The sequence below is a fragment of the Megalops cyprinoides genome, chromosome 7, assembly GCF_013368585.1.
Source record: "Megalops cyprinoides isolate fMegCyp1 chromosome 7, fMegCyp1.pri, whole genome shotgun sequence".
Lineage (NCBI taxonomy): Eukaryota > Metazoa > Chordata > Actinopteri > Elopiformes > Megalopidae > Megalops > Megalops cyprinoides.
Window position 1 is genome coordinate 27,554,822 of NC_050589.1, and position 27,367 is coordinate 27,582,188.

At 47.0% G+C, this 27,367-nt stretch overlaps 1 protein-coding gene across 2 annotated transcripts in view; it reads left to right on the top strand.

Moving 5' to 3' along the window:
- The first annotated feature begins 5,662 nt into the window (after positions 1-5,662).
- LOC118780533 (neuron navigator 1-like) overlaps positions 5,663-27,367 on the top strand; it is a 125,770-nt gene continuing 104,065 nt past the window's right edge. The window contains exons 1-3 of one of the 2 annotated variants that reach the window (XM_036533078.1): positions 5,663-6,015; positions 7,137-7,234; positions 21,100-21,867. In XM_036533078.1, coding sequence (XP_036388971.1) covers positions 5,774-6,015; positions 7,137-7,234; positions 21,100-21,867 — 1,108 coding nt within the window. In that variant the 5' untranslated portion in view covers positions 5,663-5,773. Of the gene's footprint in view, positions 6,016-7,136; positions 7,235-20,741; positions 21,868-27,367 lie in introns of those variants that run through there. The other variant, XM_036533079.1, reaches the window with a different exon arrangement.

Below are 27,367 nucleotides of genomic sequence, written 5' to 3' on the forward strand. Positions count from 1 at the left end.
TTGAACGTGGCCGAGCAGCGGGTACAGGAGGAGGACTGGGTAGGCATAGCATTTGCATTCATCAAGGAGACCACCTGTAAATGAGGGCTGTTACAGTAAGGCAAGAGCACCTATTAGCCAGTGTCCCAATGCACTGTGGGACCTCCGCTGCCTATCACCAAAAGACACAGCATTGTGGGCTCATGCTGATGTCAGACTGGCTGTTTCGGAGATGCCGCCCTTGCACTTCAAGGACGTTTCTTAATGAGATCCGGGCTATGAGTGGGACACAGTCCCGGGAGAGGATGGCGGCTGATGTCATAGTAGACCGGGAAAAAAGGGAGCCGTGCTCTGCATTCACGCTCTTTCTTTGTTAGACCTTGTGATCTGTGCAGTCCTCACGCGCCTGACTCACTGGCTGGTGACTCGTCCTCGGTGACTCTGTCTTTTGTGCCTCCCCTCACCCCCCCTTCACTGCCTCTCTCTCTCCCTCCCTCGCTCTCTCTCTCTCTCTCTCTCTCTCTCTCTCTCGAAAGCAACACGAGGCTCTTAGAAATTGTATTAAATTGCATTATAGGTTTTATCCTCCTGCCATAGATAGCAGCTGGCGCGACACACGCAGACACACGCTGTGTGCTGCAGGGATAGGATACCCCCGCTCCCGCTGTGAGAGAGAGAGAGAGGGTGAAAGGGACACGCAGCAATCGGGTGAGAATAACCACCTTTCTATTTTATCTTTTCACCTTCAGCTCATCCTTGTAAATCTACATCGCAGACCATGTGAGGGAAAAAAGGCTCCTGCAGCCAGAGAGCTCCCTCTGGCCCGGGCCACCCTTTCTCGGAGGTAACTTAGAGCGGGCTAAGATTTCACCAGGATCTCTCTCTTTTTTACCTTTTCATCTATCTAGCTTTTTTCTCTTTATCTCTGTCTCCCCTCTTTCTCTTTGTCGCTGTCTCATCTCTCTCTCTCCCTCTGTTATTCTCTCTCCACTAACTCTCTCAGCCTGTCTCTCCCTGCTGCTACTGATCTTACTGTACTGTACTGTCCTCTTGTACTGTCCTCTATCCCCATCTTTCTCTCTCCCTCTTTCTCTCTATCTCTTTTTACAGTGTCTGCCATTGGTCTGAGGCAGTTGTCTGGTTCCTCGGCTTGTTTTGTCCGGTTAGGGGCTTGTTTGCTCCGTTTCGCCGAGGTTCAGCGGCAGCGGGGGGGCAGCGCACCGCGGGAGAGAGATGGCCAATCACAGCAATCGCGGCGGAGGCCACTTTGTTCCCGCTCACTGTAAAAAGTGGTGCTAATGGACTGCTTCTCGGGTCGGGCCCGGACGCTTTGGCCTGCTTTACTGTTGTCACTGCGGCCCTGCACACACCCATAGCTGATTTACGGCAACTGCAGTGTCTGCTTCAGAGCGGCCTCTTCACAGCTTCTCATTGTGTGTATTTAGGGTCTGTCGAAGATTAATGTGTAGGGAAGGGTTTTATTTTTGTTCTTTTTAAGCTTCTGCTTTGAATCCTTTCAATTCTCTGAGACCGAACTGCTCAACATGCGCCACTTTGATTTTCGATCCAGCTTGTGGGAAAGCATTGCCATGTTTCGATCTGAAACAGAGCTGAAATTGCATTACGCAGAAATTGAATTGCTCGAAATAAGCAAGTCCTTAGTTAATCCTGTCTCTGTGCGTCACACATTCTCATGCTTTTTCTTCCTCCTTAACGTTCGGGTTGTTTTTTTGGACAGGCCTTCCTCAAAGAACCGCAACTGTCTGCTCTAAAGAAGAACTGGTAAACTGTGTACAAACAGGTGTCCGTGCCAGCTGTGTAGTCTGGAACTCATTTGATGTCTTCTGATTTCAGGTGACAGAGTGGCTCTCTTCAGAAATTCGCGGTTCAAGCCCCCCATCCCTTCAGCCAACTTCCATGGTGAGCGTGCATAGACAACTTCTGTTTGAGCTTGCATATAATCACTTTTTATATCACTGTGGTCTTGCAGAATGAATGTGTCTGGATGGAGAACTGTGCCTTTGTGAGGGACCCTTTTTTAAGCGTTTGGCGCGACTCGGTTGCCATGGCCTGGTAAACATTGTTACAAACCTTCCCCGCTCGCCATTCCAGAACACAAACTACTCCAAACCGGGGCCATTGTTTCGTTTTGTTTTGATTTTGTTATTTTTTTGTTTCCTCTCCTTATGGCTTGTTTAGAAGTTCTGACGCCAAGCGGCAGATGTTCCGGACCACCAGGCAGCCTTCAGACCCCCACTACGCTACGCGTCGGGTCTCCCTGGGCTTTGGTCCGCTTGGCCGGGGTGCGCTGTCACCTCTTTTTGACGCCCCCTTGGCAGAGCGCGCGCGTTTACAAACGGGGCCTGTTTTCTGCCCGGACTGTATATTGTCTCTGTGAAAAAGGCGTCGGTTTCCCTGGGAGCGCTTGTACACAGAACGCCCGGGCCGGTCTCTCAGGATGTGGTGTGGTGTGGTGTGGCGTTGTGGGGGAGGGCTAATACCAGAAGAGCCTTGAAGTAAAGGGCAGGCGTGGGGACAGAGTGGCCTGACAGAGAGTGCTGGCAGCACTTGAAAGGCCTCCTGCTCCACCCCACTGTGTGTGTGCGTGCGTGTGTGTGTCTGTCTGTGTGTGTATGTGTGTGTGTGTGTGCCATGCAGTGTCAATCCATCACAGGACCCATCAATGCCACAATGACCTGAGGAAGAAATGTGACCCGAGGTAGACTGCAGCAAAAAAAAGATGAGTCACGGCAAAATATATTTCATCAAAGGGCAGAAGTGGTTTAAAGGTGTGTGCTTTGCACATCACTGCCTGACTGTGTCTTAACCGCCTGTGTGTTCAACTATATGCATACTGAATATATATGCACACACACACACACACACACACACAAATGCAGAAAGTATATGCAGTACTGTATGTACGATATATGTTGATGTGATGGAATGTGTCTGACTTGGATACAATACCAGCGTCACTGCAATTGTACCATTTTTCATGAATGGAATCCTGGTGATTTATCAACAGTGAAACAGAAATCACATATTCGTCATAGATACCAAGGCATTGAGCCCAGTGAATGTTAACATTTCAAGGGCCGTCCTATTTGGATGACTCAATGAACAACAAAAGCCACCGAGCACGACCTTCAATCTTGCACGACCATGGCAGTGCAGGGAATCCCTTATCTTCTGCCTCAAAAAACCATTAAGCTTAAGAAAGTTAAAAGAGGGAGAGTAGATACCTTAATACTGTTCCATGGGATACTAAACCACTTAACATTGCATGAAGCCCATAAACATAAGCCAATGAAATGCTGACTTTTTTGTTTTTAAATCTGCTCAGCTGCCCCCAAGGCCCTAGGGCTTCTCTGAGGATGGCTTGGAGTTGATTATGCTCTCAATATCATTTAATGTACACTGGTCTCCAAACAGATGGAAACATTTCTTGAAGGTTGTTTCATTTCAAGGTTATCTGAGGTTGAGCTGAAACTATTATTTTAAACTTGATGAAGTCAATGACAAAGAGGGAAAAAACTTGATTTGATGTTGCACATTACTTGAAGTCATTGCTATTCATAAATATATAAAAAAAATTTGTGCACAGCATTCGCTGAACTCCGATGTTCTCCTATTTCAATTTAGAGGAGAAACAGAAAATATTGAGTAAGAAATGAAAAAGTATACCACTGGCCTGAATTTGTTATTGACGTTTTGTTGGAGTCACCCCTGTGAAGCATTTTGTAGCAGATTGAATTATTGCTTCTGTGATTGTGACAGTCTGTGAAGCAAAATAAGAATCTCCTGTCATTGCCAGTGACTGAGGGTACTGTTTTACTGAAAAAAATTGTGTAATTTATGCACTGTATTTTCCTTTTTTTCTTTCCTATTGAAGAATAGATACACTTAACCTTAAATAGGACTCATCCATTAACACAGCCCCCGTTGTTTAGCCCCGCCCTCCCTTGCGCTTGCCCACCCTCCGTGTCGTGGTTACCCCTCTTCGCTGCTCCCGCCCCCCTCTCCCATCACCGCCTTGCCCAAACTGTGCCGCTATTGTCAAGAGAGGACAATTCCCAAATTAATCTTAACCCACGCTGTGTGTGGCAGCACAAAGAGCGGGCACGCGCTCCTATTGTTACAGGGCCCGTATGACGGCAGCAGATTACCTCCCGCTAACAGGAGGTGTGAAATCCAATTCATGTCCCCTCTATTAAAGATGGTTTGAGATTTGCCTGTATTTCCTTAAGCCGGGGTAATGCTCGGCTTGGCCACACGCATTTCTCCCATCTGCTGGCACAGGAGCCTTCAGTGATGCTGGATGGATCCACACTGACGTGGCACGCAGCCCCTCGTGCCCAGCTAGCTTTGACATTGCATGGCTTTAGCATTGATGTACAGTCATGTTGTTTATCTCTTAATTTCTCTGAACCAGTTCTTACTCTGTGGCCCTGTGTTTTTTGGAACTGGTGAACACGCTGTATCTTTACGCCATTTTTAGCTCTTGTGATCTTTTTGGTGTATCAGTTTCCGGTTTGGGTAAAGACTTCATTTGGAAGTCTGGTTATATTTCGCTGATCTACTCTTGCATGAAAATATGTACAGTTAGCTCTTCCCTATAGCACGGCAAGAAGGGCAGAAAGCACAATATGACAGCCATTACAGTCCATCCTGTGATATGTGTGTGTGTGAGTGGTGTGTGTGTGTATATGTGTGTTACCTGAGTTGTCTGATTAAGTATGGATTGGCAATAATAGAGAGGTTTGTTTCAGATGGAGAAGCTGTTTAACCTTTTTCCGGTACTCAGACCCTCCCTTTTAACCAGGGGTGAAAAGGGTAATTCACAGACAGTAACTTGAAATGGCCCTGAAAACTATATCAGATTTCTCAATAACACATTTGATTCAGATCAAAACTGAATGTAGGTCTTACTGGTATTCTATGCCTTTTCCCTGTCCTTATTGGATATTTGTAAGGCACTGTTTACTAAGCTCTCTTTATTATCTGCAGCGAACATAAATCAGTGATCCGTGCAGTGCCTGCTAAGGCGAGTGTCTGATTGTATGATGGCATTTGAGGACTGTAGACACAGCCAGTGCTTCAGCGGGAGGGGCAAACTGTGATAGCGGAATAACGCTGGTGTCCCTCTTTTCAGAAACGGACTGAGTGAGGCCCGGTGACCATGAGTGGAGGAGTGAATGTGAAGTCGGCTCCTCGTCCCCAAACGGGCTCTGGCATCCCTCTCCCCCGGAGCATGATCCCTTCCCCGAAACCCGACCCCAAGCACCAGGGCAGCGGCCTCCCGCGCCCCACCACCACCACCCAGATCCCGCTCGGCACCAAAGGTCCCTTCTCCACCTCGGCCTCCCCCAACGCCACCGCTTCCTCCAGGGACCTGCTGAGAGATGCCACCCTGAGGAACCAGCTGCTGCTACAGAAGGGCGGTCTCTCGCTCTCCCAGGCTGCCAGCAAGGCCTCCCGTGCCGCTGAGCGGGGCAACGGCACCCGCTCGGCCTTCAGCAGCCCCCAGATCCCCCGGCGGGAGGAGCCCCGCTCCAAGGACACGCTGGATGTCTGCAAGGCGCCCCTCTCGCTTGAGGCCCTGAGGGACCTGAGGAGGAATGGCAACAAGAACTACCTGCCGGGCCCCTCCAGGCCGGCCCTGCACAGGAGGCTGGACAACACCAACTCGCAGGCCTCCAAGGGGACCATCAAGGAGGAGAAGGCCGTCTCCCCGGGCCAAGCTAGAGAGGGGTTACCCCCACGCAGGCTCAGCAATGATAACCTGCCGCCCATGCAGCCCAACTCCAAGATGAGTGCCACCTCGAAACAGAAGGGGCACCTGGACCGTGGGCAGTCCGGGAGCTTTTCGGACGAGGAGATGGCGACCCCTGAAGACCTGTCCCCCTCGGCTCCTAACCCTCCCCCCACGCTCTCAGCCACGCCAGGTCCCGCCGATACCCAGAGCGTGAAGCTGCCCAAAGGAACTCAGCCGCCCCACGTGAACATGGCCGCTGTGGCACCATTCCGGTATAGGTGAGTGTGCTAGCAGCACTACCCAGCATGTGTCATGCTCAGTACCCAGCTCACAATTTCGGAACTCTTTGAGGAATTAATAACCTGCTTTTGTGTAATCACAGTATTAAGGAGTTGGTATCAGCCCAATGTCGAGGGTTTGTTGTGAATTTTCATTCTCAGTTCACCACACACATTTTTTTTTAGTTTCAGCAGCTCCACCACAGTTTTCCGAACGTCCCTCAATTACGTCTCTTTCACACCTCTCTCATTTCTCCTTAGCTCCCAGTGTCACCTCTCTGCCTCACAATAGTCCTCTTTATAGCTCCTCATCAGCATTTTATTATTCTGTTTTATATCGCCTTTTTGTCTCGCACCTTCTGCTCCCTTTTTCCCTCTCTCGCTTCTCTGCCTCCCTGCTTCCAGTCCCTTTGTGGATATTTTTTTTTCCCTGTTGGCCCTGTTTACTCGAGCTACATCTCACGAACATTTAAACTGTCCCGAGGGCCCAGTTGGACGGTATTTTAAGAACCGCTCCCCCCCACCCTGCACCTTCAAAGTGGCGTGGATAAATAAGCCCCTCTTTCTGCCAGACGTCCGCTCCCCGGCCAACTCTGGCTGTGCATAATCTGCACTGATGACTCCAAGAAGTGCGGCCAATCAGCTTCAGGGGATGGGGGGGGAGGGGGGTGAAGAAGAAAAATCTCTTTTGTAAAGATAAAGAAGTACTCTGTCTCTCACCAGTTATGAAACACTGCCGTTTTGAGTATCTTGCTGATGTTTAGTGTCAGCGGGATGATAACTTTCTTTACTAATACATTCATCATGGCTGACAATATTATCACTAACTTGTGTATGGTTTTGGGGAATCGGCCCCCTGGAGACAATCTTAGAGGAATGGCCACAATGACAGGTTGCTGAAAAATGGTTCTCAAAATGTCACGTTAATCAAAGGTGCTTTCACTTCATTTGTGATTGCGTTTTTGAAACAAAAAGATTTCATGTTTGTGTTGGAGTGGGGCTTCCATTCCACTCATTTTGTAAGGGGGGGGACAGGATCCTCAAAATCTTTGAGTCCCCCCATGTGTTAGCCTTGAATGTGGTGGGACACAGAAAACAGTGAGCGGATCTGTCACCCCCAGACTGCAGATCCGAGAGGACCACGAATCCTCATCGCTGGAGGACTTCAGTGACTGCTCCTCAGACTCCATGGAGGTGTGCTGTGATGACCTGCCTGCAGGTGAGTCCAGTGGGTGGCGCTTTTCCCCCTCCCCCCAAATTTGAACCTCTTTCCCTTCAAGCTGGAAGTCCCCCTATGGTCCGTTTGGGTGAAGCTCAAGGCTGGGAAGCTGAGCTTCTCTCCACTGGGCTGAAGTAAAGCCTGTTATAAGCTCAATGTGTGACTATGGAACATCGTATTAGTGCGATTATGTCGACAGACAATCTAAATATTAAATGCGTCTCTAGAAAAAGGAGGTGGCAAGACAAGGTGAGTCTAAATGGGTTTGTCACACTAAATAGGAGCTTCAAGCAAAAGGAGGGTGGCAAAATAATACAATGTTGTGTTTGCATACATGCATCAGCATTTTCAGAAGTGTTTCACAAACACCTTGGTTTAAGTGCATGTCCCCCAGTGGCCATCATTGCTCCTTGTAAACTCTCAGAACCACCTTTTGAGCTCATAAGACGTCACCTTGAGGGCATCCCCCTGCAGCCGTGTTCGTTCCTGCACCCCTCCCCACCCAGGGAGCTCACACACACTCATTCATTCCTGGACAGCAGGGGAAACATAAACCAGTGAGCACTAAGGACAGCGATGCTGTTTTAATCTGGTTTTGGCCCAGTGCTCTTACTATAAATCTCTGAGATAGCCGGAGATAAGTCCGCTCAGCTGAAAATCGGGGGAGAGATGGAGTTCGGGGGGGTGGGGGGAACGACACGTGTGAGCCTCACAGCAGAGGGTTTTTGCGCTCATAGTGCTGCCCCCTGTACGGTGTAATCACCCGGGTGTCTGTTCAACCCCTGACCGACAGAACCCTGTCTGACCCCACAGGGGCCAGCTGCAGGCTAGACTACTTCCTGCTGCAGGCCTTCCGAGTAGCAGAGGACAACAGCACAGCTCCGAGGCAGAACGCGTCCTGGTTGATGGTCTCTGAAACCCATTTCTTCATTGCTCAATCTCTCCTAGCTGTACAGGAAGCAATAGCGCTGTCATACTGTCCACATGTGCATTTTACCTGGGCAGATCATGATCATTGGTAACGATGAGATCATACGTGCCTTTTCTGAGCTTTGTAGACTATGCCATATCTATCCTTTCCTTTGCAATATCTTCCCTTTTCTTTGCCATATCTCGCCATTTCCTTCCTTTCAAATACAGAACATAACCTGTCAGGGCATGCTCTGAATTTCATTGGCTACCCATAAAATTTAGTTTACTATTTTTTAAGGTACAAACATTTTAAAACATTAATTTAATGCCATTGCAAAATGGCATTTTACTTATGTTACAATCCATCTTAATGTGTCCTGGGTGATTTTATAATTGCTTCCAATATTTTAAGCTCTAATCAGAAGACCTACCTTACTTTACCCAGAACCACCCTCAATCCTGTATTTATAGTCAGAGATGCAAATTTACTGGAACTCTTTTTTCAATACATAGCAATATCATACAGTTTATAAGACATCACATTAAAAAACATGGTTTGAAAGCATTACAAAACATATATTGTGTGAAATTCCCCTTTTTAATTTGGCATCATATTTGCAGGGATTGCCTTGTGATTTTGGACAGAGTAATGAAACTCACAAACTCAGTAGCAGCGATTTTCTGAGCCCAGATTGGGGCTCCCTGAAGCTTTTTATCCGATGGGGATTAGTGCATTTGCAGGTATTTCAGCAGAGTCACCTATTTCCCCTGACTTGTCCTCATGCTCGTAAATCCGTCCTCCTGATCTGGATTTTGGATTTTGGCCTGCAATGTGCAAATGGCCACGTGCAGGGTTGGGGGAGGGTGGCGGGGTGGCAAAGATTTTAGTCTGGACCTTGGACCTGTTCCAAGGAGTTCTGTGCTTTTCGGATTGCTCGTCTCTTCTAAGGGCCACATCTCTGGTCGACAAGGGACAGATTTCTCCCTCTGGAACTCAGGGACAAAACTCTGGTTTCCGTCAAATTCGGAGGGCATCCAGTCAAATCCCATGACTAAACCCTGCTCTTCAGTCAACTGCAGGGTCATGTCAGGAGAGGCACTCTCATCTGGATGGGCCGGGAGGATGATATATACTGGAGGACCTTCATGCGATTTCCCAAACCGTATCTGTTTTGTATCATAGTCAGTCCACCTCGGGATTAATCTCTCTCTCTCACTCAGAACAGGCCAAAGCTGTGTTCCATCCTGCCTGGTTGCTGCATTAGGAACCTTCTCATTACAGTTTAGCGTTCATTTGTATCCTTCATTTATCTCTGCAGACGGTCCCGGGGGAGACCTCTCGTTTATCAACGTAACTCCTCGCGGTTGCGTACGAGTTCCTCCCGGCCTTGTTTTCATTGTGCGTGCGTTACCCCTGAAATCTGATTTATGTCTTTCTATCCCTGAACATGGTCCACACATTGAATTTTTTGGTATCTGTTCAGTGTTTTCTTGTGCGCTTTATCTCCCTAATCTGTTCACTGTGTAGGTTTTTGACTCCAATTCACCGAGTGGGAAATTTCTGGAATCCAGAGGTATGGTTCCAACATACACTTTCTCCCCCTCCTTTAATGGTTTGAAAGTTACTGCTTGGCCGGAAAGAGGGAAACGAGCATGGGTGAGCGTGAGAACGCAATGCGTACAAATAACATCGATGATTGATCTGGGGGGGGGGGGGGGGCTGGGAGTGCGCTTAGTCCCGGCGTTCCGGTGAGAGATGGGTGAATCTAGAGTCAAGGATGCAGAGAACACAGCCGGGGGAAGATGTTATTGGCTCGTTTGTGTCCCATGTTGTCAAAATGAGGCATTTTAAACAATGCCGCTAGGCGTCAGGAGGCGACCTAGGCACCGATTGTTTCTCCCGAAGTTATTCTCTCCGGGCTGTGGGTTGCTGCGGTAATTGCTGTAATTTTAGCCAGGGGATTGAAAATGAGAGCTGATATGTACTGAGAGAGAGAAGTGGAATGTTGGCTCTGCTTACAGCTAACTTCCAGGTTTCGACCAAAAATTCAACTCCCAGTGACTTGACCAGCACAGCCCACAGCCGCATTTACAGATTAAAATAGAAATGGGGCCATCCAGCAAATGAATGGTTGTTATTATATTGCTAATTGGTTCATTCTCCACAGATGGTACACAGCAGAGTCTTTGAGCCCAGCCCACCTCTTACACACCAGTAATCCATAATGGTTGTGCTAAATATGGGAGAGACAAGCAGATAAGTAGTGAGAGATAGTGACAGTTTCTGAGGGGTTTTAGTGTCAGTTGCATCTCTGTGTAATCCCTCCGTCCCCTTCCATCCTCTCCACTTCTCATCCCACCCCATTCCCTTGATATCTTGTATCACAGTACTTCACAGACGTCATCTTTTTTTCATCATTTTGATAAGTTCCTGTGCTTGGCTTTGAGATATTATGATGAAATATTAGAGGGAACAGTAGTTTCTCTCTGTGGGAATCATCCATGGCAAATAAGATAAACTTATCTGCAAATAGATTGCTTTTATGATTTGTATCTTTTTTGTTGCTGCAGGAAATCCATCACCTTAAATCTCATTGCTTCCTTTTTTCTGTGAATTTATCATCATCAGTGAAAAAAATGTCAGGTCCTAGAATTGCACCTGAGGAACACCCACTGGAGCTAATGAGAAAAGCATCTAATAAAACTGTATACAAAATGAGACTTCCCACTACGTGGACACTTCATTAAACAAATAACTGTAAGGAAACTGGCAGCCTTCCACACTCCCCGGTGGGAAGGAGAGAGCGGGGCTCGAGCGGAGAGTGTCGGAGCAGACAGTAGACAGATGTGCAGTCAGACGCCTGGGTGTGTGCGATCTGATCTGTGGATCGCGTTTCACCTCCTGTCGCGGTGGTGCGTCTGGTCCCATGCGGTCAGACCCTGGAGCCCACTCACAGTGCTTTACCGTGTCTGTCACGTATTGATTCCCAAATTCACCGTCAGGAATCACAGTTGGAAAGGAAATGGAGGAGAACCTTTCAAAACCACTCTCACATCACCATATATATGTTTTTTCTTCTAAATTACAGATGGTTTTGTTTCAATACTTTTTATCATTTTTATTTCAATTTCTATTTATTTATGCATGCTTTTTAAATATACCTAGAGCTTGTCTATAAGAAAAGAAAACCCTGGGAAAGTATTTGGTCAGACACACCAAGCATTTGTAGATCAATCTTGTGATGGCTGTTGACTTGTTATATGCTTTGTATGTGCAACTTCAAGTACTTATTAGCATGTTCTCAAAATTGGAATGTATTTAAATCTGCAACCCTCTAAACAGTTGGAAACAGAGCTGGATTACTAGGGGGAAGGTGGGGACATTCCCTGTCTCTGTTATATTTCATTATTCCAGGGACTGGAGTTTCTATCACCATTACCTTGTGAGGGTAATGTCTTTCCATACTACCACTGTTATTTGCATGGCATCTGAATTGAGGAAGCAGGACTGTTACCTGGTTTTGAACTTAGAGAGGAGAATTTGCAATGAAAAACCCACATGATCATTCCTTTCACCCTAAGAAAAATCGAACCCTGGGAGTGAGCAAGCGAGCTGGGGCCCTGCTTCGTATGGCTTTATAAATGAAAGACGTGATGTACGACTGAATGCAGCTTCACTGGCTCCTGTGTGATAAAAAAAAAATGAAGGAAAGGAAGACAGATTGCACATCAGCATGAACACAACTGTCACTCTGAGGCTCTCATAACAACAAAGGAAACAGAACGGCGGTCATTGCATTTTGTTCTGGAAGATAACATAATGGACATGTGTGCAGAGGACACCTCTTAGGGCCCTAATTTATTTTATTTTTTTTCTGTTTGGGAAAAAAAATGCAAAGTTTCAGATTTTTAAATAAATAAATAACACCGTGATAAAAGCATTATTGATTATTGATATGAACGGACTCTCCACTTTTCATTTGGACTTATTGAAAACCCTAATGACTATAAACTTACTCAGATATGCATTAGTTATGTTTGCAGAAATGAACCATGGTTCTTAATAAACTGGGCTTTTAACCAGAAAGTGGTAGGTTCAAGGAATTGCATCAGTGAAAACCCAATATATGAAGAATAATATAGCTTAATTTAATAATACTTAAAAATATAAACAATGTAAGCTGATCTGTCTAAGTGCATCTGCTAAGTTAATAAATACCCGTAACAATAATATTACATATGAATACCTTTATTGCATTACAGTTATTGCCATAAAATGTGTAATTGTACCATGTTGCTCAGGCATCAACAGTAAGAGCATTGTTTTGACGAACGAGTTAAATAGTGTTTGTGGAGCTATGGCAAACAGTCAGCAGGGACACACTGCATGTGGACTTTGTTAGTCCTTCGGCTGACTAATACGCTCTGGAGTCCGCGGTAGCCAGGTCACAGCAGGGTTTGACATCTGCCGCTGGCCCAGCGAACAATGGACCAATGACTGGGCATGCCGATGTGTCAGTGGCGGAACACTTCCTCAAATAAGGTCCCCGGTGAGATCCAGGCCGAGGTTCCCGCAGTGCCTCCCCACAAAGGAATGCACCGTGCCCAGACATGGAACCAGAACGACCAGAGCCTGGTTACCCTACTTCACAAACAGACCCGCTGCCAGGAGATGTGGGCAAGGTGAAGAAACAAGCTGCTGCAAAGCAAACATGCGCTCAGACACTGGCCCCGGGGGCTGAATTTAGTGGGTTCCCATGTAATTTCCAGTTCAATGGTCGTTATATGGAAATTATATGAAAAAAATTATGTGGAAAATACACACCCAGCATTATGATTATGGAGACACGTTTGGGTTCCTTGGCTCTATATAGATAGAGCTCATATCCTATTCTCAACAGTATATTCAGGCACAAATGTACATAAACTGGTTTGGAGCAGTACAGTAAGCGCAAAGAGGGGTTTACGCATCTGTCCTTTTTTTTCTGATGGGAACCTGTCTACAGGTTCCCATCAGATCACGGACACCAACATTTCTACTAATATTAAGCATATGGTTGGGAGAGATTGACAATGTTTTACCATGTCTCAAGGCTACTGGTGTTGGGTCAGCTCAGCGAGACATTATTGTTTTATTTTTTTTCATTGATACCTCTCAATTTCCTTACTCACGGACATAAGTTTACAACACACTCACAGATCCTCACGCCCTCAGTTTCACCCCCTGCTGGCTTTCCACTGACCATCTGAGAGGGGCGGGGAGGTGGGGGGGGGGGGTGTGAAATCGTTTCCTCCGTGAGGTCCTCGTTCTCATTGGGTGTTTGCCAGGGCAGCTGGGCGCGACCCAGACATTAGTTACCTTGTCGATCTTCTCAGGGATTACCCTGAGCAAATTCTTCACGCACAGCTGTGCGCTCCGCACCGGGCCCTGTAGCCCCGGATGGGATCCAGATGTGCTGGCCTGACCCCCCTCCCCAAAACAACCCCCCCCCCCCCCCCCCCCCACCACCATCACACCAGAACTTTGAGCCTAAATGGGGGTTCTCGTGTTAATTAATGTCATCCCATTGCTGCTGCGATAATGCACTTTAAGGCATTAGGAACGCGTAAGTGTGGTAATGATCTTATTACACAGCTGTGCTCTTTGATAACTTGTTTTTGTCCTGCCAGCTGCCAAGTGATTGACCAACAGAGTGAAAAGTGAGTTCAGTGCAGGCCAAAAAGGAAATGTGTTCTCCATGGAGGGGGATGCTGATGGCTGCAGGCAGATGTGGGTTAGCCCCGCTGCTCTCTCTCGGTCCCCCCCTGGCTGGGTAGGGATGAGCTCTCTGTAGAGTCCTCTCCGTAAGCTCTTCTGACACATGCCTCTATCCGCAAGCTCTTACAACTGGCCATGAAAGACTTCGGGTTTGATTGAATCTGTCTTTTGGGGTTGCCTTTTTCCCTGGGCAAACTATTTCGTCATGTCTTCTTCCTTGTAGTTATTTGACAATGGTGTCAGTGTGGTGTTATAGTGAAGGAACTGGATGTAACCAGAGGTTTATGGGGTCGTGTCCTGGTCAAAGCTCTGCTATGATACTCTTGATTAAGACTGGAACTATCCTTGTATGCGTACAGCTGTTGAAATGTGTAAAATGTAAGCCTATGTATTTGTATATGGCCTTGGACAAAGTCATCTGCTTAGCAATAAATAAATCTAATGATTCGCTTTTGAGTTGGATAAAATGCATGGATGCCTGTTCCATAGCTTTGTGGTAACAACTGAAAATCACATTAGAAGGGGAAAACAACGACCACTCTGGAAAACAGCATGGCTATAGCTACATAAAAAATGTCATTTATTTGAACGTTTTTTTACAAGTATGTGCCATATCCCTGCCCATGTGCACATGCAGTGTGGGAATGTGGCTATGGAGAGGAGAGTTAAACTGTCTGTGAGGCAGCCATGCAGCTCAGAGAGGGGGGTAGCACTGACGACAGACTTTCCCGCTAACAGCGTCTCAGAGCGGGAAGTCGCGGGACAGCCTCTTCGCCTGGAGGGAACTGTCTCTTCCCTTTCCTTTACCCTAGAAAAAAATATATGCCTGGTGTTTTTCCCGCCTTGGTCCCCCCAGTCACGTCAGATTGCCTAATCGCCCTTTGCGAAAGCATGCAGACCCGGGACCCAGAGATCAGCTCACCCAAGTGTGTAACCTCTCTGTGGGAGAGGGGCGAGCTCGGCTCCACTCTCTTTGTCACAAAGAGTTGGGTCGCGCCGGCCGCCCGTGAATCTGCCACGGTTGGACAGGGGAAGGCGTAAACTCAACAGATTAATGGTCTGATTCAGTACTCCACATAGTAAAAATGCCACCCATTCACATTCCAGATTGCATACTCTGCATATATGCCAATAGACACAGCCGGACAACTGACCCAGTCTTGTGATACGGAATAATCTCATTTATACAGAGCAAACAGGCCTAGCAAGCACAGAAAAATCCATGCATTTTCATTGTCGAATTTTGTTGTGATCTTCTGTTGCTCTCCTGACAGATTCTGCTTATAACAGACACAAACACATCTCGCAGGCTGCTGTTTCCATGGAACACACTACTGCATTGTGGGATACTCCTGGGAGGTGTGTGGAAGGAATATCAAGAATGATTCTCGGCTAAGGGGTCGTCTAGAAAGAGCAAAACCACAGACTTATACATGCAGGCTTGAAGAGGTTAATTTATTTAGCGAGCAAAAAAATCTTTTAATGATGACAGAAAAAATATATTTAAAAATTCTTTTATGGGTCAAATAATAACAAAATGAATCCAGCTGGTTTGTGTGTAATTTAAGGAGGCCTCAGATTTGCCTTCACTCTAAATGAAGTGGTGATTGTTGCCCTGCTGACCTCATTTCATCCCCTGTCCTGACCTCCCATCTGCTCCCTGTGTGATGGACGCCCCTCCTTTTTGCAAACGGTCCCTTGTGGAGTTCTGGCTGAAATCCAAAGTTAAGAGCTTGCGCCGAGGGCTTTGATTTTGGGATATACAGTTTAGAAGAGATCTCGGATCTCTGATGATCGGGTTTTACAAAGGCGTATGTAAGACACTGTCTCCCCAAGTCAAACTTCTGCTCTTGCTTTTAGAGAGAAATGACTGTTACTTCCTCTTATTTTTTAAAGTGCCAGAAGAGAAGAGAATCAAATAGTGATGAAAACACCTTTGACCTTTTTGGAATTTGTTTTGCCTTTTTTTTTCTTCTGAGACCTTCTATCCAATATTTACAACAAGAAGACATGCGTGGATTTTCCCAATATGCAGTCGTCTACTCATGTTTTAGGGAAGTCAACTATGTAGCCTCTCGTATTTCAAAAGAGCATTACATACAGGAATGAGTGGAATAAGAAAACTAAATATTGACTCTTGCCCATAAATTTTGCTTGAAAGCAACAAAAAACAATATTATGCTAAGGGCATGTTTTTTTTTCTTTGGCCTGAAAGACCATTAAAAAGGCATTGTGAGAGTTTGGCAGTCACAGCACCAGTCGATAATGGCTGGAAATATGAATTTTGAGAACAATAACATCTCATGTTCATTCTGGGAATGCCTGAGTCAAGTGAAAAATCAGGAAAACATGAGTGATAAACGTACGATTTGTTTAAAAAGGAAGCATGATAAGTCCGATCACAATACATTTATCAAATTTCCTTACACTCTGCATATGATTAAAATAGTTCATTTCAAGGGAATTCAGTTCTTTTTTGAGAAGTGTTGATTTTCCCCATCTCAAGATTATGGCAGGAAATGTGTCGATGTCATGCTCTTTGTTGTGTTGTATTTGTGAGTTGTAGAGTTGTATTTGTGAACTAAAACTAAAACTATTTCCCTCAGAACTGGGATTTGATCATCTGGGTGTTTATGCCAAATATAAATCTCTTGTATCCAATTCAATACTTTCCCTTTCTAAAATGCCTCAGATACCTCAGATTTTAAGTTCCACATAGGTACATGTATATTTGATGTGGCAAATGTTTGATGAAATAATCTTTTTTTTCACTCATACACTTATGTAGAGGTAAATTATTTAACTATGATAAACAACATGAATCACTGCCAGCTCGGGCCTTTGAAGACCGTTTGGGTGTAAACAGGAAATCCAAACCTATGCGTAAAACCAAAAGCCGTCCCAACACTTGGGTGAGCGTATTTATAGCCAATACAGAGGGGTGCAGGATCTATGGCAGGATATCCTTCACGTGTTAAAGCAGTTTCCCTCCGTTTGTCTCCTGCTTTCTCCTGGGGTTCTCGCCCTGCTTTAGCACTCCAAGGAGCTGCCTGAGTCATGGTCGGGTGTGGCATGGCGTTAAATTAGAGACTTTTTTCCACTTTCTAGCTTTTTTTTCTGACTGAGAGAAAGCCTTCTGAACAGACTGCAGTAAGTGGCCCAGCGCAGCAAACATGCTGCCTGTTAGTAGAACCATAAAACACGTGGACGCATACGGGCTACCCCCGGCCAACTTATTTTATGACTAGCGAGGTCAGGAATATGGCAAGCGCTGCCTTGTTCTCAGTCCTGCTCCATTTACAGTAATGTACATTTTCCGTTAAAAGCTGAATAGTGCCCAAAGAACAGAATCTAATCCAGGATTGACTGATGTGGGTTCTTGCTGTGTCGTCACTGGAATGGTAGAGGCGCTCAGAGGGCATATGAGTTGAGCGATGTGATAAATGCTTCATTTGGCCGTTTTTCGAACGTTTTCTTTGGCCAAAAGTCCACAGGTTTTGATGCGGGGACGTTTTTTTTGAAGTGCGTCCAAGGCGCACGCACCCCCTGCGTCTGAAGCTGGCGGAACCGCACAGACGGGTCAGTGTCAGAACTCATGAAAGTGATCAGTGTGAGCACCGTCGCCTTGCCTCGTGACCCCCGCCCCGCGCCCCCAGAGCCAGGGAACGCCGAGTCTCCTCCGACGACTCGCCGACGAGCTTGTGAATAAACAAGCAGCTGTTTACAGTAAGCAACCGAAAGAGAGAGGGCTGGTCACCCCTGCACAGAAGTGCTCTTGTGTCCCCGGAACCATCCAGCACATTAATGTTTCTATGAGAAAGAACAGTGGCCCAACACATCGCTTGGGTCCTTTACCTCCTCTGTTCTCTCTAGATCGGATGGCTGGTGTGATCCTCAACCGTACAAGGTCAGAATGTACACTCACGATTACATGTCAACCATACAAAAATATGTTGAAAAATTGAAGTTTAGCTTGTTAATGTCCTGCGTCCTTTCGATCTTGTTCACTGATGTTACTCCTCTCCAACTTTTACATTGAATCTATGAGCAATAAAAAAACATATTTAAATTAAAAGTAAAAAAGCATAAATGAACATTGTTGTATACAATACTCGACTAAATAAAGTAAGTGAATACAGTAAACTAAAGAATACATTAAAGTATAAAGCTCACTGACACTCACTGTGGAAATTTCAAAGAGGATCTGGTGTCATTTGCATACACGTTATGGATGCAGGGCTTGTTAGATTTATGAACATTTACCACTGTATTCAAACCATTCAGTCTCTTTGAATACTGGTCATAACGGTCGTAGCTCACAAAAACAGTTACAGGGAAGGTTTACAGCTCTTCAGATGTGCGCCACATAAAAACACCATTGTCTCAGGCTACAGGGATAGACTACCATGACATATTAGGCAAATCACGGTACCCGCTCCAGTGTTGAAGCCAAAAGATTTGGCTCTCGTTGCGAAAACATTCATTGTAAGTAATATTCAGGTTGCATTTGTTCACTGACATGAGACTGACACGTTCATTCCCTAGTAATGTTGCATAAAGTCTATTACGTAGTATTTACACTCAATTAGCCATGTTAATGGTGTATTAATGGCAGCAAAAAAGCACATAGCTTTTGGAAACTGAGCTGCTTAAGCACTTAACAAAGGTAGCCTTATTGATTCAACAGGAGTAAAGCAAACGGCAGCGAAGAGCAGTAACGGCAGATACGGACATTTTCTGCCCTGTCATGAAGATAGAACCCATGATCCATTTCTCAATAAATAGTTTATTGTGCCTTTGATAGGACACTAAAGCCTCTGGGGTGCAGTCATTTCAATTTAGCGACAGTGTGTCATCTTTTATACCTTTGAATCATCTTATCGTCTTTAATCGGTTTCTGAACGGAGATCTACAAATCCTTGTCCCAGTGTTTACGTTTGACTACATGTATCCATAAAAAACATCTGCCATTTACTATGACTTTTACTTTTTTGTTTACAAGGATACAATTACAAAGCGACAAGAAAATAGTGATTGCTCAAGTAGCTCTCTAAATGAAAAAAAGAAACCATTTTATGCATCACATCAACAGACAGTGCCTGAATTTGGGAATGAGTCATTTTAATCAAGCAGATAGTGTCTGGTGACTCAGAAACATCCAAATCCAAATATGCTGACAACTCTCTTGTAGGCTTAGAGGTTTTTGACTGTTATGTCTGGAACACACCTTACTCCAAAATATGACAACTAAATGTTAATTTATCTGTTTAGGTAAATCTGGTAAGATCAGTTTTTTGCAGAATTCAAGGTCATCTGTCAAACAATATAGTGCTGGTAGACTGACAAATTATGCTATAAATGATCATGCGTTTGGTATGTCCTTTTGTCAAATCATAGGTATCGTTTGCAGTTTGATATTCCTTATTGTTTAAAGAAACTGGCATTAAGCAAAGGCAGGTAAGTCTGGAAATGTCACCCTATGAGTTTCCCTTCTCCACATTAATTCATGTTAAAGAGGTGAGAGCCATGCCATCACTGGAAATGGCCCTGGAGGGTCCTGGGAAATCAGTGACTTGTATGACGGGACTCATTTTCCAGACTGATCAAACTGCTCAGCCCGTAACACTGAGACATCAAAGGCTTTTCACAACTGAGGGATCCAGGATGCCCTGGGTAACGGGGAGCAGGGATTGTCTGCTCGGATGGCTTGGTCATTCTTCCGAGCGAGATCATTGCGGAGGAGACAGAGGGGAGGGAGCCCCGCAGCCGCCCGGGTTTGCGTGACTCAAACGTGCTCCTGACCCGAAATGGTTCTGGAGGCTGGCACGGTACGCCCACAGCTGCCATATCGATCTGACATCCCTCCGTCACGAGAGCAGAGAATACCTTCAGGAGGCTAAGAAAAGAGCTAAACCAATCCTGCTATCACTGTCTGTCGCCCAATAACCAGGCTGGAATCCAGAAGTGCGCTAAATTCACTTGAAGGCACGGCGCAGCCAATGTTTAATTGCCTATCCATTTGTCACACCCGTTACGAACGCTGGATTGCGTTAAGTGGGACTGAGGTCCGGGCAGATGTGACAGCGTGGAGAGAAGGCACAGTTATTGTAACGAGATTGACACTGAAAGCTGGGAATGTTCTTATTGCCTGATTAATTGAAATCCAATTAGGAATTCATCCCAGTTTGAAGATTATTTTTTTTATTCATTTCCATCTCACACAGAATGGGACTCATTATAGTTTCAGACTCAGACATAAGAGGCGTTTATGGAAATAACAGGACTAAAGGTCTAAAATACCAAATTCATATTTGAAATTATGAAAAAAAAAAACAATGGACTAATCAGATTATCAGATTGAAGAATGGGGGTGTTGCATAACTTTTGATTTTGTCTTTTGGCAGTTTGTTTTCTTTGATCTGACAAAAGGTTGTGGAAAATGCCATGTTTTTGACTTAACCCATTTTGTGCCTCAAGCAGACCAGTGTATAATTGTAGGTTACATGAGATTGAATGGCATGGGAGGTGGGAGAGGGGGAGGGCAAGAACAAAGGGATTAACCGAGGGGGGTTTGGGGAGCGGGGGCTTTGAAAAGAAGAAGGGTCCGGGAGCTATGTAGTTTTTATAAGAGGCTTGTAATTTATCACCGACCCCTTAGTTTTCACACTTAATGCTGAGGCACAGGGAAGCATCTCTGATCGAGAGGGAGCGAGCAAGAGAGAGAGAGAGAGAGAGAGGAAGGGAGGGAGAGAGAGGAAGGGAGGGAAAATGAGAAGGGGGGGAAGGGGGAGGGATTGTTTCTGCGTTTGTCTCTGCTGTCATTTGGCTGCTGTGTGATTCAGAGGCAGGAGGGTCTGCTGGGAGGAGAGAAACGGAGAGAGAGCGAGAGAGAGAGAGAGAGAGAGAGAGAGAAAGGGAGAGACTGGGCAGCACTGAAGCAGCTGCAGCAGCAGCAGCAGCAGCTCTGACAGAAAGGTCCGGAGGAGCGGGAGAAGGCTGGATTTACACACCCCACACACGGATTACTGCTGCTCGCAAGGACATCTCCATTAAAGCTACCCTTAGCTCGTTTGGGGCTCCGGTCTGTCGGGAAGGCAGAGGGGAAGCGAGTGAGAGAGGGAGATCAGGACCGGTGGATTGTTTGCCTCTCATCCTTCCCTTTGCCTCACTGATGTTTTTAAATGGTTTCATGCAGGAGGGATGCTTGGGGCTAGTGTGAAAGGCAGAGAAGTAGATCTCAAGACCGACTGCGGGGAGACCACCAAGACCTACAGCCAGGCGGAGGGCAGGGGTGCCGGGAGCATGGCCGCCAAGAGGGGCAAGTCGGGGGTCCCGCAGCCTGCCAACCGAGCCGAGCTGCGGGTCTACCGGGCCGGCAGCTCCGAGGGGCGCCTGCCCGTCCCCTCCAACCTCCGCAAGCAGAAGTCCCTCACCAACCTGTGCGTGCTGACAGACGCCGAGAAGAAGATGCACCTCTACGAGCCCAAGTGGTGTGACGACATGGCCAAGCCCGCTGTCAGCTACCTCAAAACGGGCAAGCCCAAGGAGGGCAGCGGGGGCGGCGGCGGAGGGGGCGGAGGGGGCTCGGCCCCTCTCTCGCGCAACCTCTCCAAATCGGAGCACTCCCTCTTCCAGGGCAAGCCCAAGCCCTTCAGCCCGCTGGCTGCCCCCTCCAGCCTGGGCAAGCCGAGCCGCATCCCCCGGGGGCCCTACGCCGAGGTGAAGCCCATAAGCAAGGCCCCCGAGGCAGCTGAGGACAGCAAGTCGGACGACGAGATCCTCTCCAGCAAGGCCAAGGCTAACGCTAACGGCAAGAAGCCGACGGGCACCGCCAGGGCGGCCACGCCGGTGGGCAAAGGCCAGGAAGCGGAGGAGGGGGACAAGCCCTTCCTGAAGGTGGACCCTGAGCTGGTGGTGACGGTCCTAGGGGACCTGGAGCAGCTGCTGTTCAGCCAGATGCTGGGTGAGTACGGAGCATCCTCTCCACCACGGTCCGCCCGTCCGTCCGACGGTGTGGACGTCCCAGCTTCCTCATCTCTCCCGCCAGCCATGCAGTCTTCACGCCCCCCCCTCGCTCCTGCGGCTGCCGCTCGCTCCTGCTCGCTGTCTCTCCACCTCACCCGCCCCCCCACCTCGGTGGGGATAATCTGGTTTTACTCAGACTGATTTAAAAAAAAACAAAAATGTGTGTCTGCAACCATTTTCCTGCTGCTAATGTGCATGTCATTGCGCTTCTGTGCATGTCTGGCTTCAGCTGACAGCTGTGTGTGCATGTGCTTCTGTGGGCTGTGGGCTCGGGAAGGTGAGCGGCAGCAGGCATTGTCTTCCTGGGACGCGCTTTTACAGCGTGCAGTGTGATCTGACACACTGACACAGTGTCCTGGGTATGTCACCGCAACACGCGCATGCATGCCACACGTATCAGCTGCAGTTCAATCGCAAGCCCTCCCCCCCCCGGGGATCCTATTGATACATTGACAGGTTACAGTATGTGCAGTGTCACAGTGGTGTGTCTGTAGTGTTTACGCGTGGTGCTTGCTGCTCTGCTCGCCTCGATTGCCAGGCGGCCGTTTGTCATCTGTGGATGGCCGCTGGAAATAGGAGCTCCTGAAATAAACCAGGGCTTATTGAGTGGGTTTCGGCACGTTGCGAGTGACATATTTAGCCTCCCTTTGCCCCGTTCACTGGGGCATGCTGACAGATGGTCGCCTCCACTCTTACTGGAGGGGGGTGGGAGAAACAGGGGCAAGACGTGATCTGAGTGGACGGCGTCGAGCAGGTACCTGACAGCTTTCACGGTCTGACTGTTTACATTCAGAGGGAGAGAATGACAGGTAGTGCGGAGGGTGAAAACGGCAGGAACCAGAGCCCTCCTTTCCCGCATGAAGTGCTTTCATTTCCCTGATGCCTTTAGGCAGAGGCAGTTTTTTTTTCCGCTGCTCTTCATTTTTGGAGGGTTAGTTCAGTGGCCGAGGTTGTTTGTGCGGCCGGTGTGCTGAAATCCCGTTATCTCTGGTGAGCATGACGGAACGAGCACGGAGAAATGGGGGAATCACAGGGCGATGCATCCGCCCGGTCACCTCCCCTCTCGGCCCAGTTGAGAAACATCAGCAGTCTGTTCATTTCCGATTTTTTTTCCCCTTATATTTCTCTGAGGCATTCATGATGCACTGTACTAAACCTTCACTTTACACGGGGAGGACTGATAGTAACAGCCCACTGCATTGCTGACTGCAGTTTTGACTGTTGCTCCACCCATGGCTGTTCGGAATGTCCAATCCAAGTCCTCTCATCCTTTTGCCTGCAATCTCAGCCCTGCCTCCCAGCACTCAGAAGGTGTGGTGTGGGCTCTCCGAAACCCACCAACGGGGAAAATTATTTCCTCCGCAGGACACATTTGCGGCGCCTGCCTGGGCCGGAGCCCTGCAGCTGGGAGCAGTTTGGGGGTGAAAAGGTTAATGAAGCACTGGTTTCAGAGCAAATCTTTCCATGCCCCCTCTTATCAAGTCCTCTCCTTCAATAAACCCATTTTTATAATTTTATTGGCTAATTTGTTTTGTCACCAGCTAAGCTTCCATGGGCACAAGACAGATCTCTTTTTTTCACTCTTTGGTCTGCCATCGTAGGTCAGACCTGACAGATCGTATGATTTAATAATTATTTGAGAATTACACGCCACAGTCTGCTTGGCTTGATGAATATGACCACAATAATGTATACGATTATTACTCAGCCATAAAAAAAACATACTCATAAACCCAAGTCATAGAAATTAGACTTTATAATGTACTGTATTTACAGCTGCTAGAACTGCATTCATGATATGTTATAGGAGGCTGTTATGAATCATATTGTCTGGTTTCAATGTACGATTTCATGACTAACGGTTCTACTTGTAATATACACTCAATGACATCATGCAGCAGTGAGTTGTTACTAGTGTATGCATGTCAGTACATATGTATTCTGTACAGCAGCCATAGTTCAAAGCTAAGTGGTCAAAGACAAGATCATATTCAAAATTTGGCAGCATTAGCTGATAGGAATGTAAGCAAAGGGGGACTAGGGAAATTCAGATCAAAGGTGAAACCCTTTAGGATATGTGGCTTGTCAGATGAATCTAAAATGAAATTGTGGTCAGGGTCCTAGACCCTTTTTAACTGTGTCCCATCAGAGAATCAAAGATAAAGATTACAGAGTCCTGAGCAGAATGGTGGACTTTGATGCAAGTTAATATTAATTCCATTCCATAAATTCCAGAAATGCCAGTGTTGTTTTTATTTCTGCGAGCGTGACGGTGGTGAATGTCATTATACAGCCAATATAAGGGAGAATTCAGAGACCCCGTGAGGGCTTTCTATGTGGGTCATTGTGCTTTCGCTCGATTCTGTGGGGCAGCAAATCTTGTCACTCGAGCGGGGGCCCAATGCTTGTCAGACTCTGGACTGGCTGGCACGCTGCCGCAGTGCCAGGGCGTGTCCCTCCGCTGGGGGCATTCCTCCTGGCGCTCACAGTCCCGCTGTCGCTCATCTTCCTCACCCCTGCCCGTCTCCCTCATCCTCCATGCTGCCCATCCCCACGCCTCCAGTCCCCGTCAGTGTGAGATGCGATCGCATTTGACAGGACATCAAAGAGGAGTCGTGCCTCCACTCCCGTTCACACACACAGACATACATACACACACACACACGTGCCACTTCCACGCATGCCTCCCCTGACCTAGAAGTGCCACTCTGCAGACGTCTCCCCCAGTGCCACCACGCGCTGTGTGTTTGTAAGTCAGAGGGGCGGGAAACGCCGTGGTACAGCTGCAGGCGCTGAATTCCTTCCTGCCCACTCAGATCTGCTCAAAACAATGCATTTCCTCATTGAGTAACAGACAAAAAAACTACAAATGCACCTCTTTCAGCGCCACAGGAAATTGATGCTATTAATGTCCAGCAAAGCCGGCCCTGTATTAAGAGCCGCTTTCATCTTTGCTCTAACGGGTCCTTTCAGCGAGGTGGACTAATGTGGGATATGTTTTTACATTACTTTCTTAATGAATTCATTTCAATAGCAGAGAAATAACATGAGTCAGACAGCGCCAGTAACACACCCTCTTTTTTATGGCTTTTAAGATCCCATCTGCCGCTTAACATTCTCATAACATCTCTCTCATCTTGTAGTCACATTGTGATGGTCTTGCAACATGACTGTGAGTCCTCTGAATTTACACTTGCAGTTTCAAAAGGCTGAGTAACCAGCACTGTTCCTTTCGGGCCTGGACTGCGATATTCCTTGATTTACGCCATCCCGAGCACTGGAACTTTTCAGGCTGTTTACAGGACGTTGTTTACTGTTTCAGTTTGTAAGATCACTGCATTCTGTTTAGCTGGCGTGCCTGGTGCCTCTCTGTACATTCGGACATCATTCCCAGGTTGTGGTGCGTGGCATTCAATTGAACAGGAAATGGATTTGGAAATGCTATTTCCCCCCCCGAACGATCTGTGATATTTTTCCTGATGGCATTGTTAAAAGATCGTTTCCATGTAAATGGGACATGCCTGACTGCGAGGACAGGGAGCCTGGGTCTGGTGTGTCAGAGAGGTTAATGTGCATGCTACCAGCTGCATGCGCTCTGTCTGCTTCCTCTCTCCTGGTCTCTGGAACTGCATCTGTGGCACCACGAATGGCTTCTCCTGGCTCCGCTGGCTGGCGCGTCACTCTCTGCCCCCCCCTCCTGCTGTTTCAGGCCTGCAAACTGTGTCAATGAGCAATCAATGATGAAGGAGGCGGTGTGTGTGTGTGTATGACAGGAGTACACCTCTGTTTTCATATGCAAGGCCGTGCGCGAGACCCAGCGTAATGTGCACTCCCGTTCCGCGCTAAGCATAAGCGTGTGCGCCTATTGATGTTTCGAAAACAAGAAAATCTCATGACAGCTGTTCGCAATAGGGCGAGGGATTGGAAAGAATGGTCCCTTTTTCACTGAAAAAAAAGGCGCTATTTTCGCCAAATTGGTCCACAGTACACGCTGCTGACAAGGGTCTTGTGACAGTCAGGGTCTAAAAATGAAATGCGAGTTTCTTTTATTCCCTGTTTACTGTTCAACGTCCAGTGGCTGTGTAATGCAATTACCAGCCTGGCTAATGTCGCCAGGCCTGTGCACGGGATGCTAATGTAATCTGGCTTTCAATTTAATTTTGCACATGCGCCCTCAGAGGCTGGGTGGGGAGTGGGATCATGGAATGACAGTACTGTCCCACAGAGGAATACTATACATTTCTATGCAAATCTGGCAGATCTCATTAGAAAAAAAAACATATGACGGAATTTTATCATGTTAGATATAAATCTGCTTTGGGGTGGTATCGCATTTAATCTGCTTTGCGACTATGTTGAATGTGACTATGTTCGGGCTCTGCATGGTTGGAGTCAATGGCTTTAAAGGCAATGAAAATAGACCGATGTTTAGAGGTATCATGAAATAGGGTACAAAAGACCGCAAGACATACTTTCAAGGGAATTGCAACAGAAAAGACCGGTCTGTGCATATATATTTAGCCCTTGCTTGTCAATTACAGTGGATGTGTCCGCTGGTTTGCTGCAACGGTCCAGTGCTGCTTCTGTCGGTGGTTTTGTACAAGAACACGAGAGACCGTTCTCAAGGTCAAAACAATTCTGTGGCGAACATAGTTTTTGCCCTGGGAGACTGCCTTTGCACCACTCTGTCTGCAGTTCCACGTGAATCTTGCTGAACAGTGCTCTTCCTTGGCTGTAAAGTCTGACTCTGATTTCTGATTGGTGTGGCTACACTAGTGTAGTGTAATGTCAGTCAGGTAAACCTTGAAAGCGCAAATAATTAAAAGAATACATGAAAATACACCTGTGTAAATGCATGTATGAAAACGTCAGATCATTAGCAGGGCCTCTGGGATGCTTTCTAGGGGCAGGAAGACCACCACTCCTGCTATGGGAGCGGCAGGAATGAAGGCAAGCCAAATGAGACATTCAAATGGTAAAGTCCAAAGGTTAGACAATCTGGAGGGTACGTTCTACAAGGACACGACACAACCATAATGATGTCTTCAATCCCCCCCCCCCCCCCCTCTCTGTTTTTTTTCTGTTGGCTTTGAGGTGGAGCCCTGTGGTCACTGGACAGGAAAAATCAATGTCCTGATTTAAGGTTCTGAGGTGACAGCACAGCCTTAGAAACCTGAAAGAGACCCTGAGAGGAAATTAGGGATGAAGTGTGGGGGGCAGGGGGTAGGGTTTACGGACAGGACCAGGGGTCATATACCTAAATGAACCAGGAAATATCAAGTGACCTCTGACACAGCATTTACAGACTAATGACACGGTCTACAAATTTGCCTCTAGACTGCAAGGAAAATAAACCTTGAGAAAATCACTTGAAAGGTGAACGTCTTTTAATGGTATCGACTGTATAGATTCCCCTTTACAGTTGATAAACATTGGCA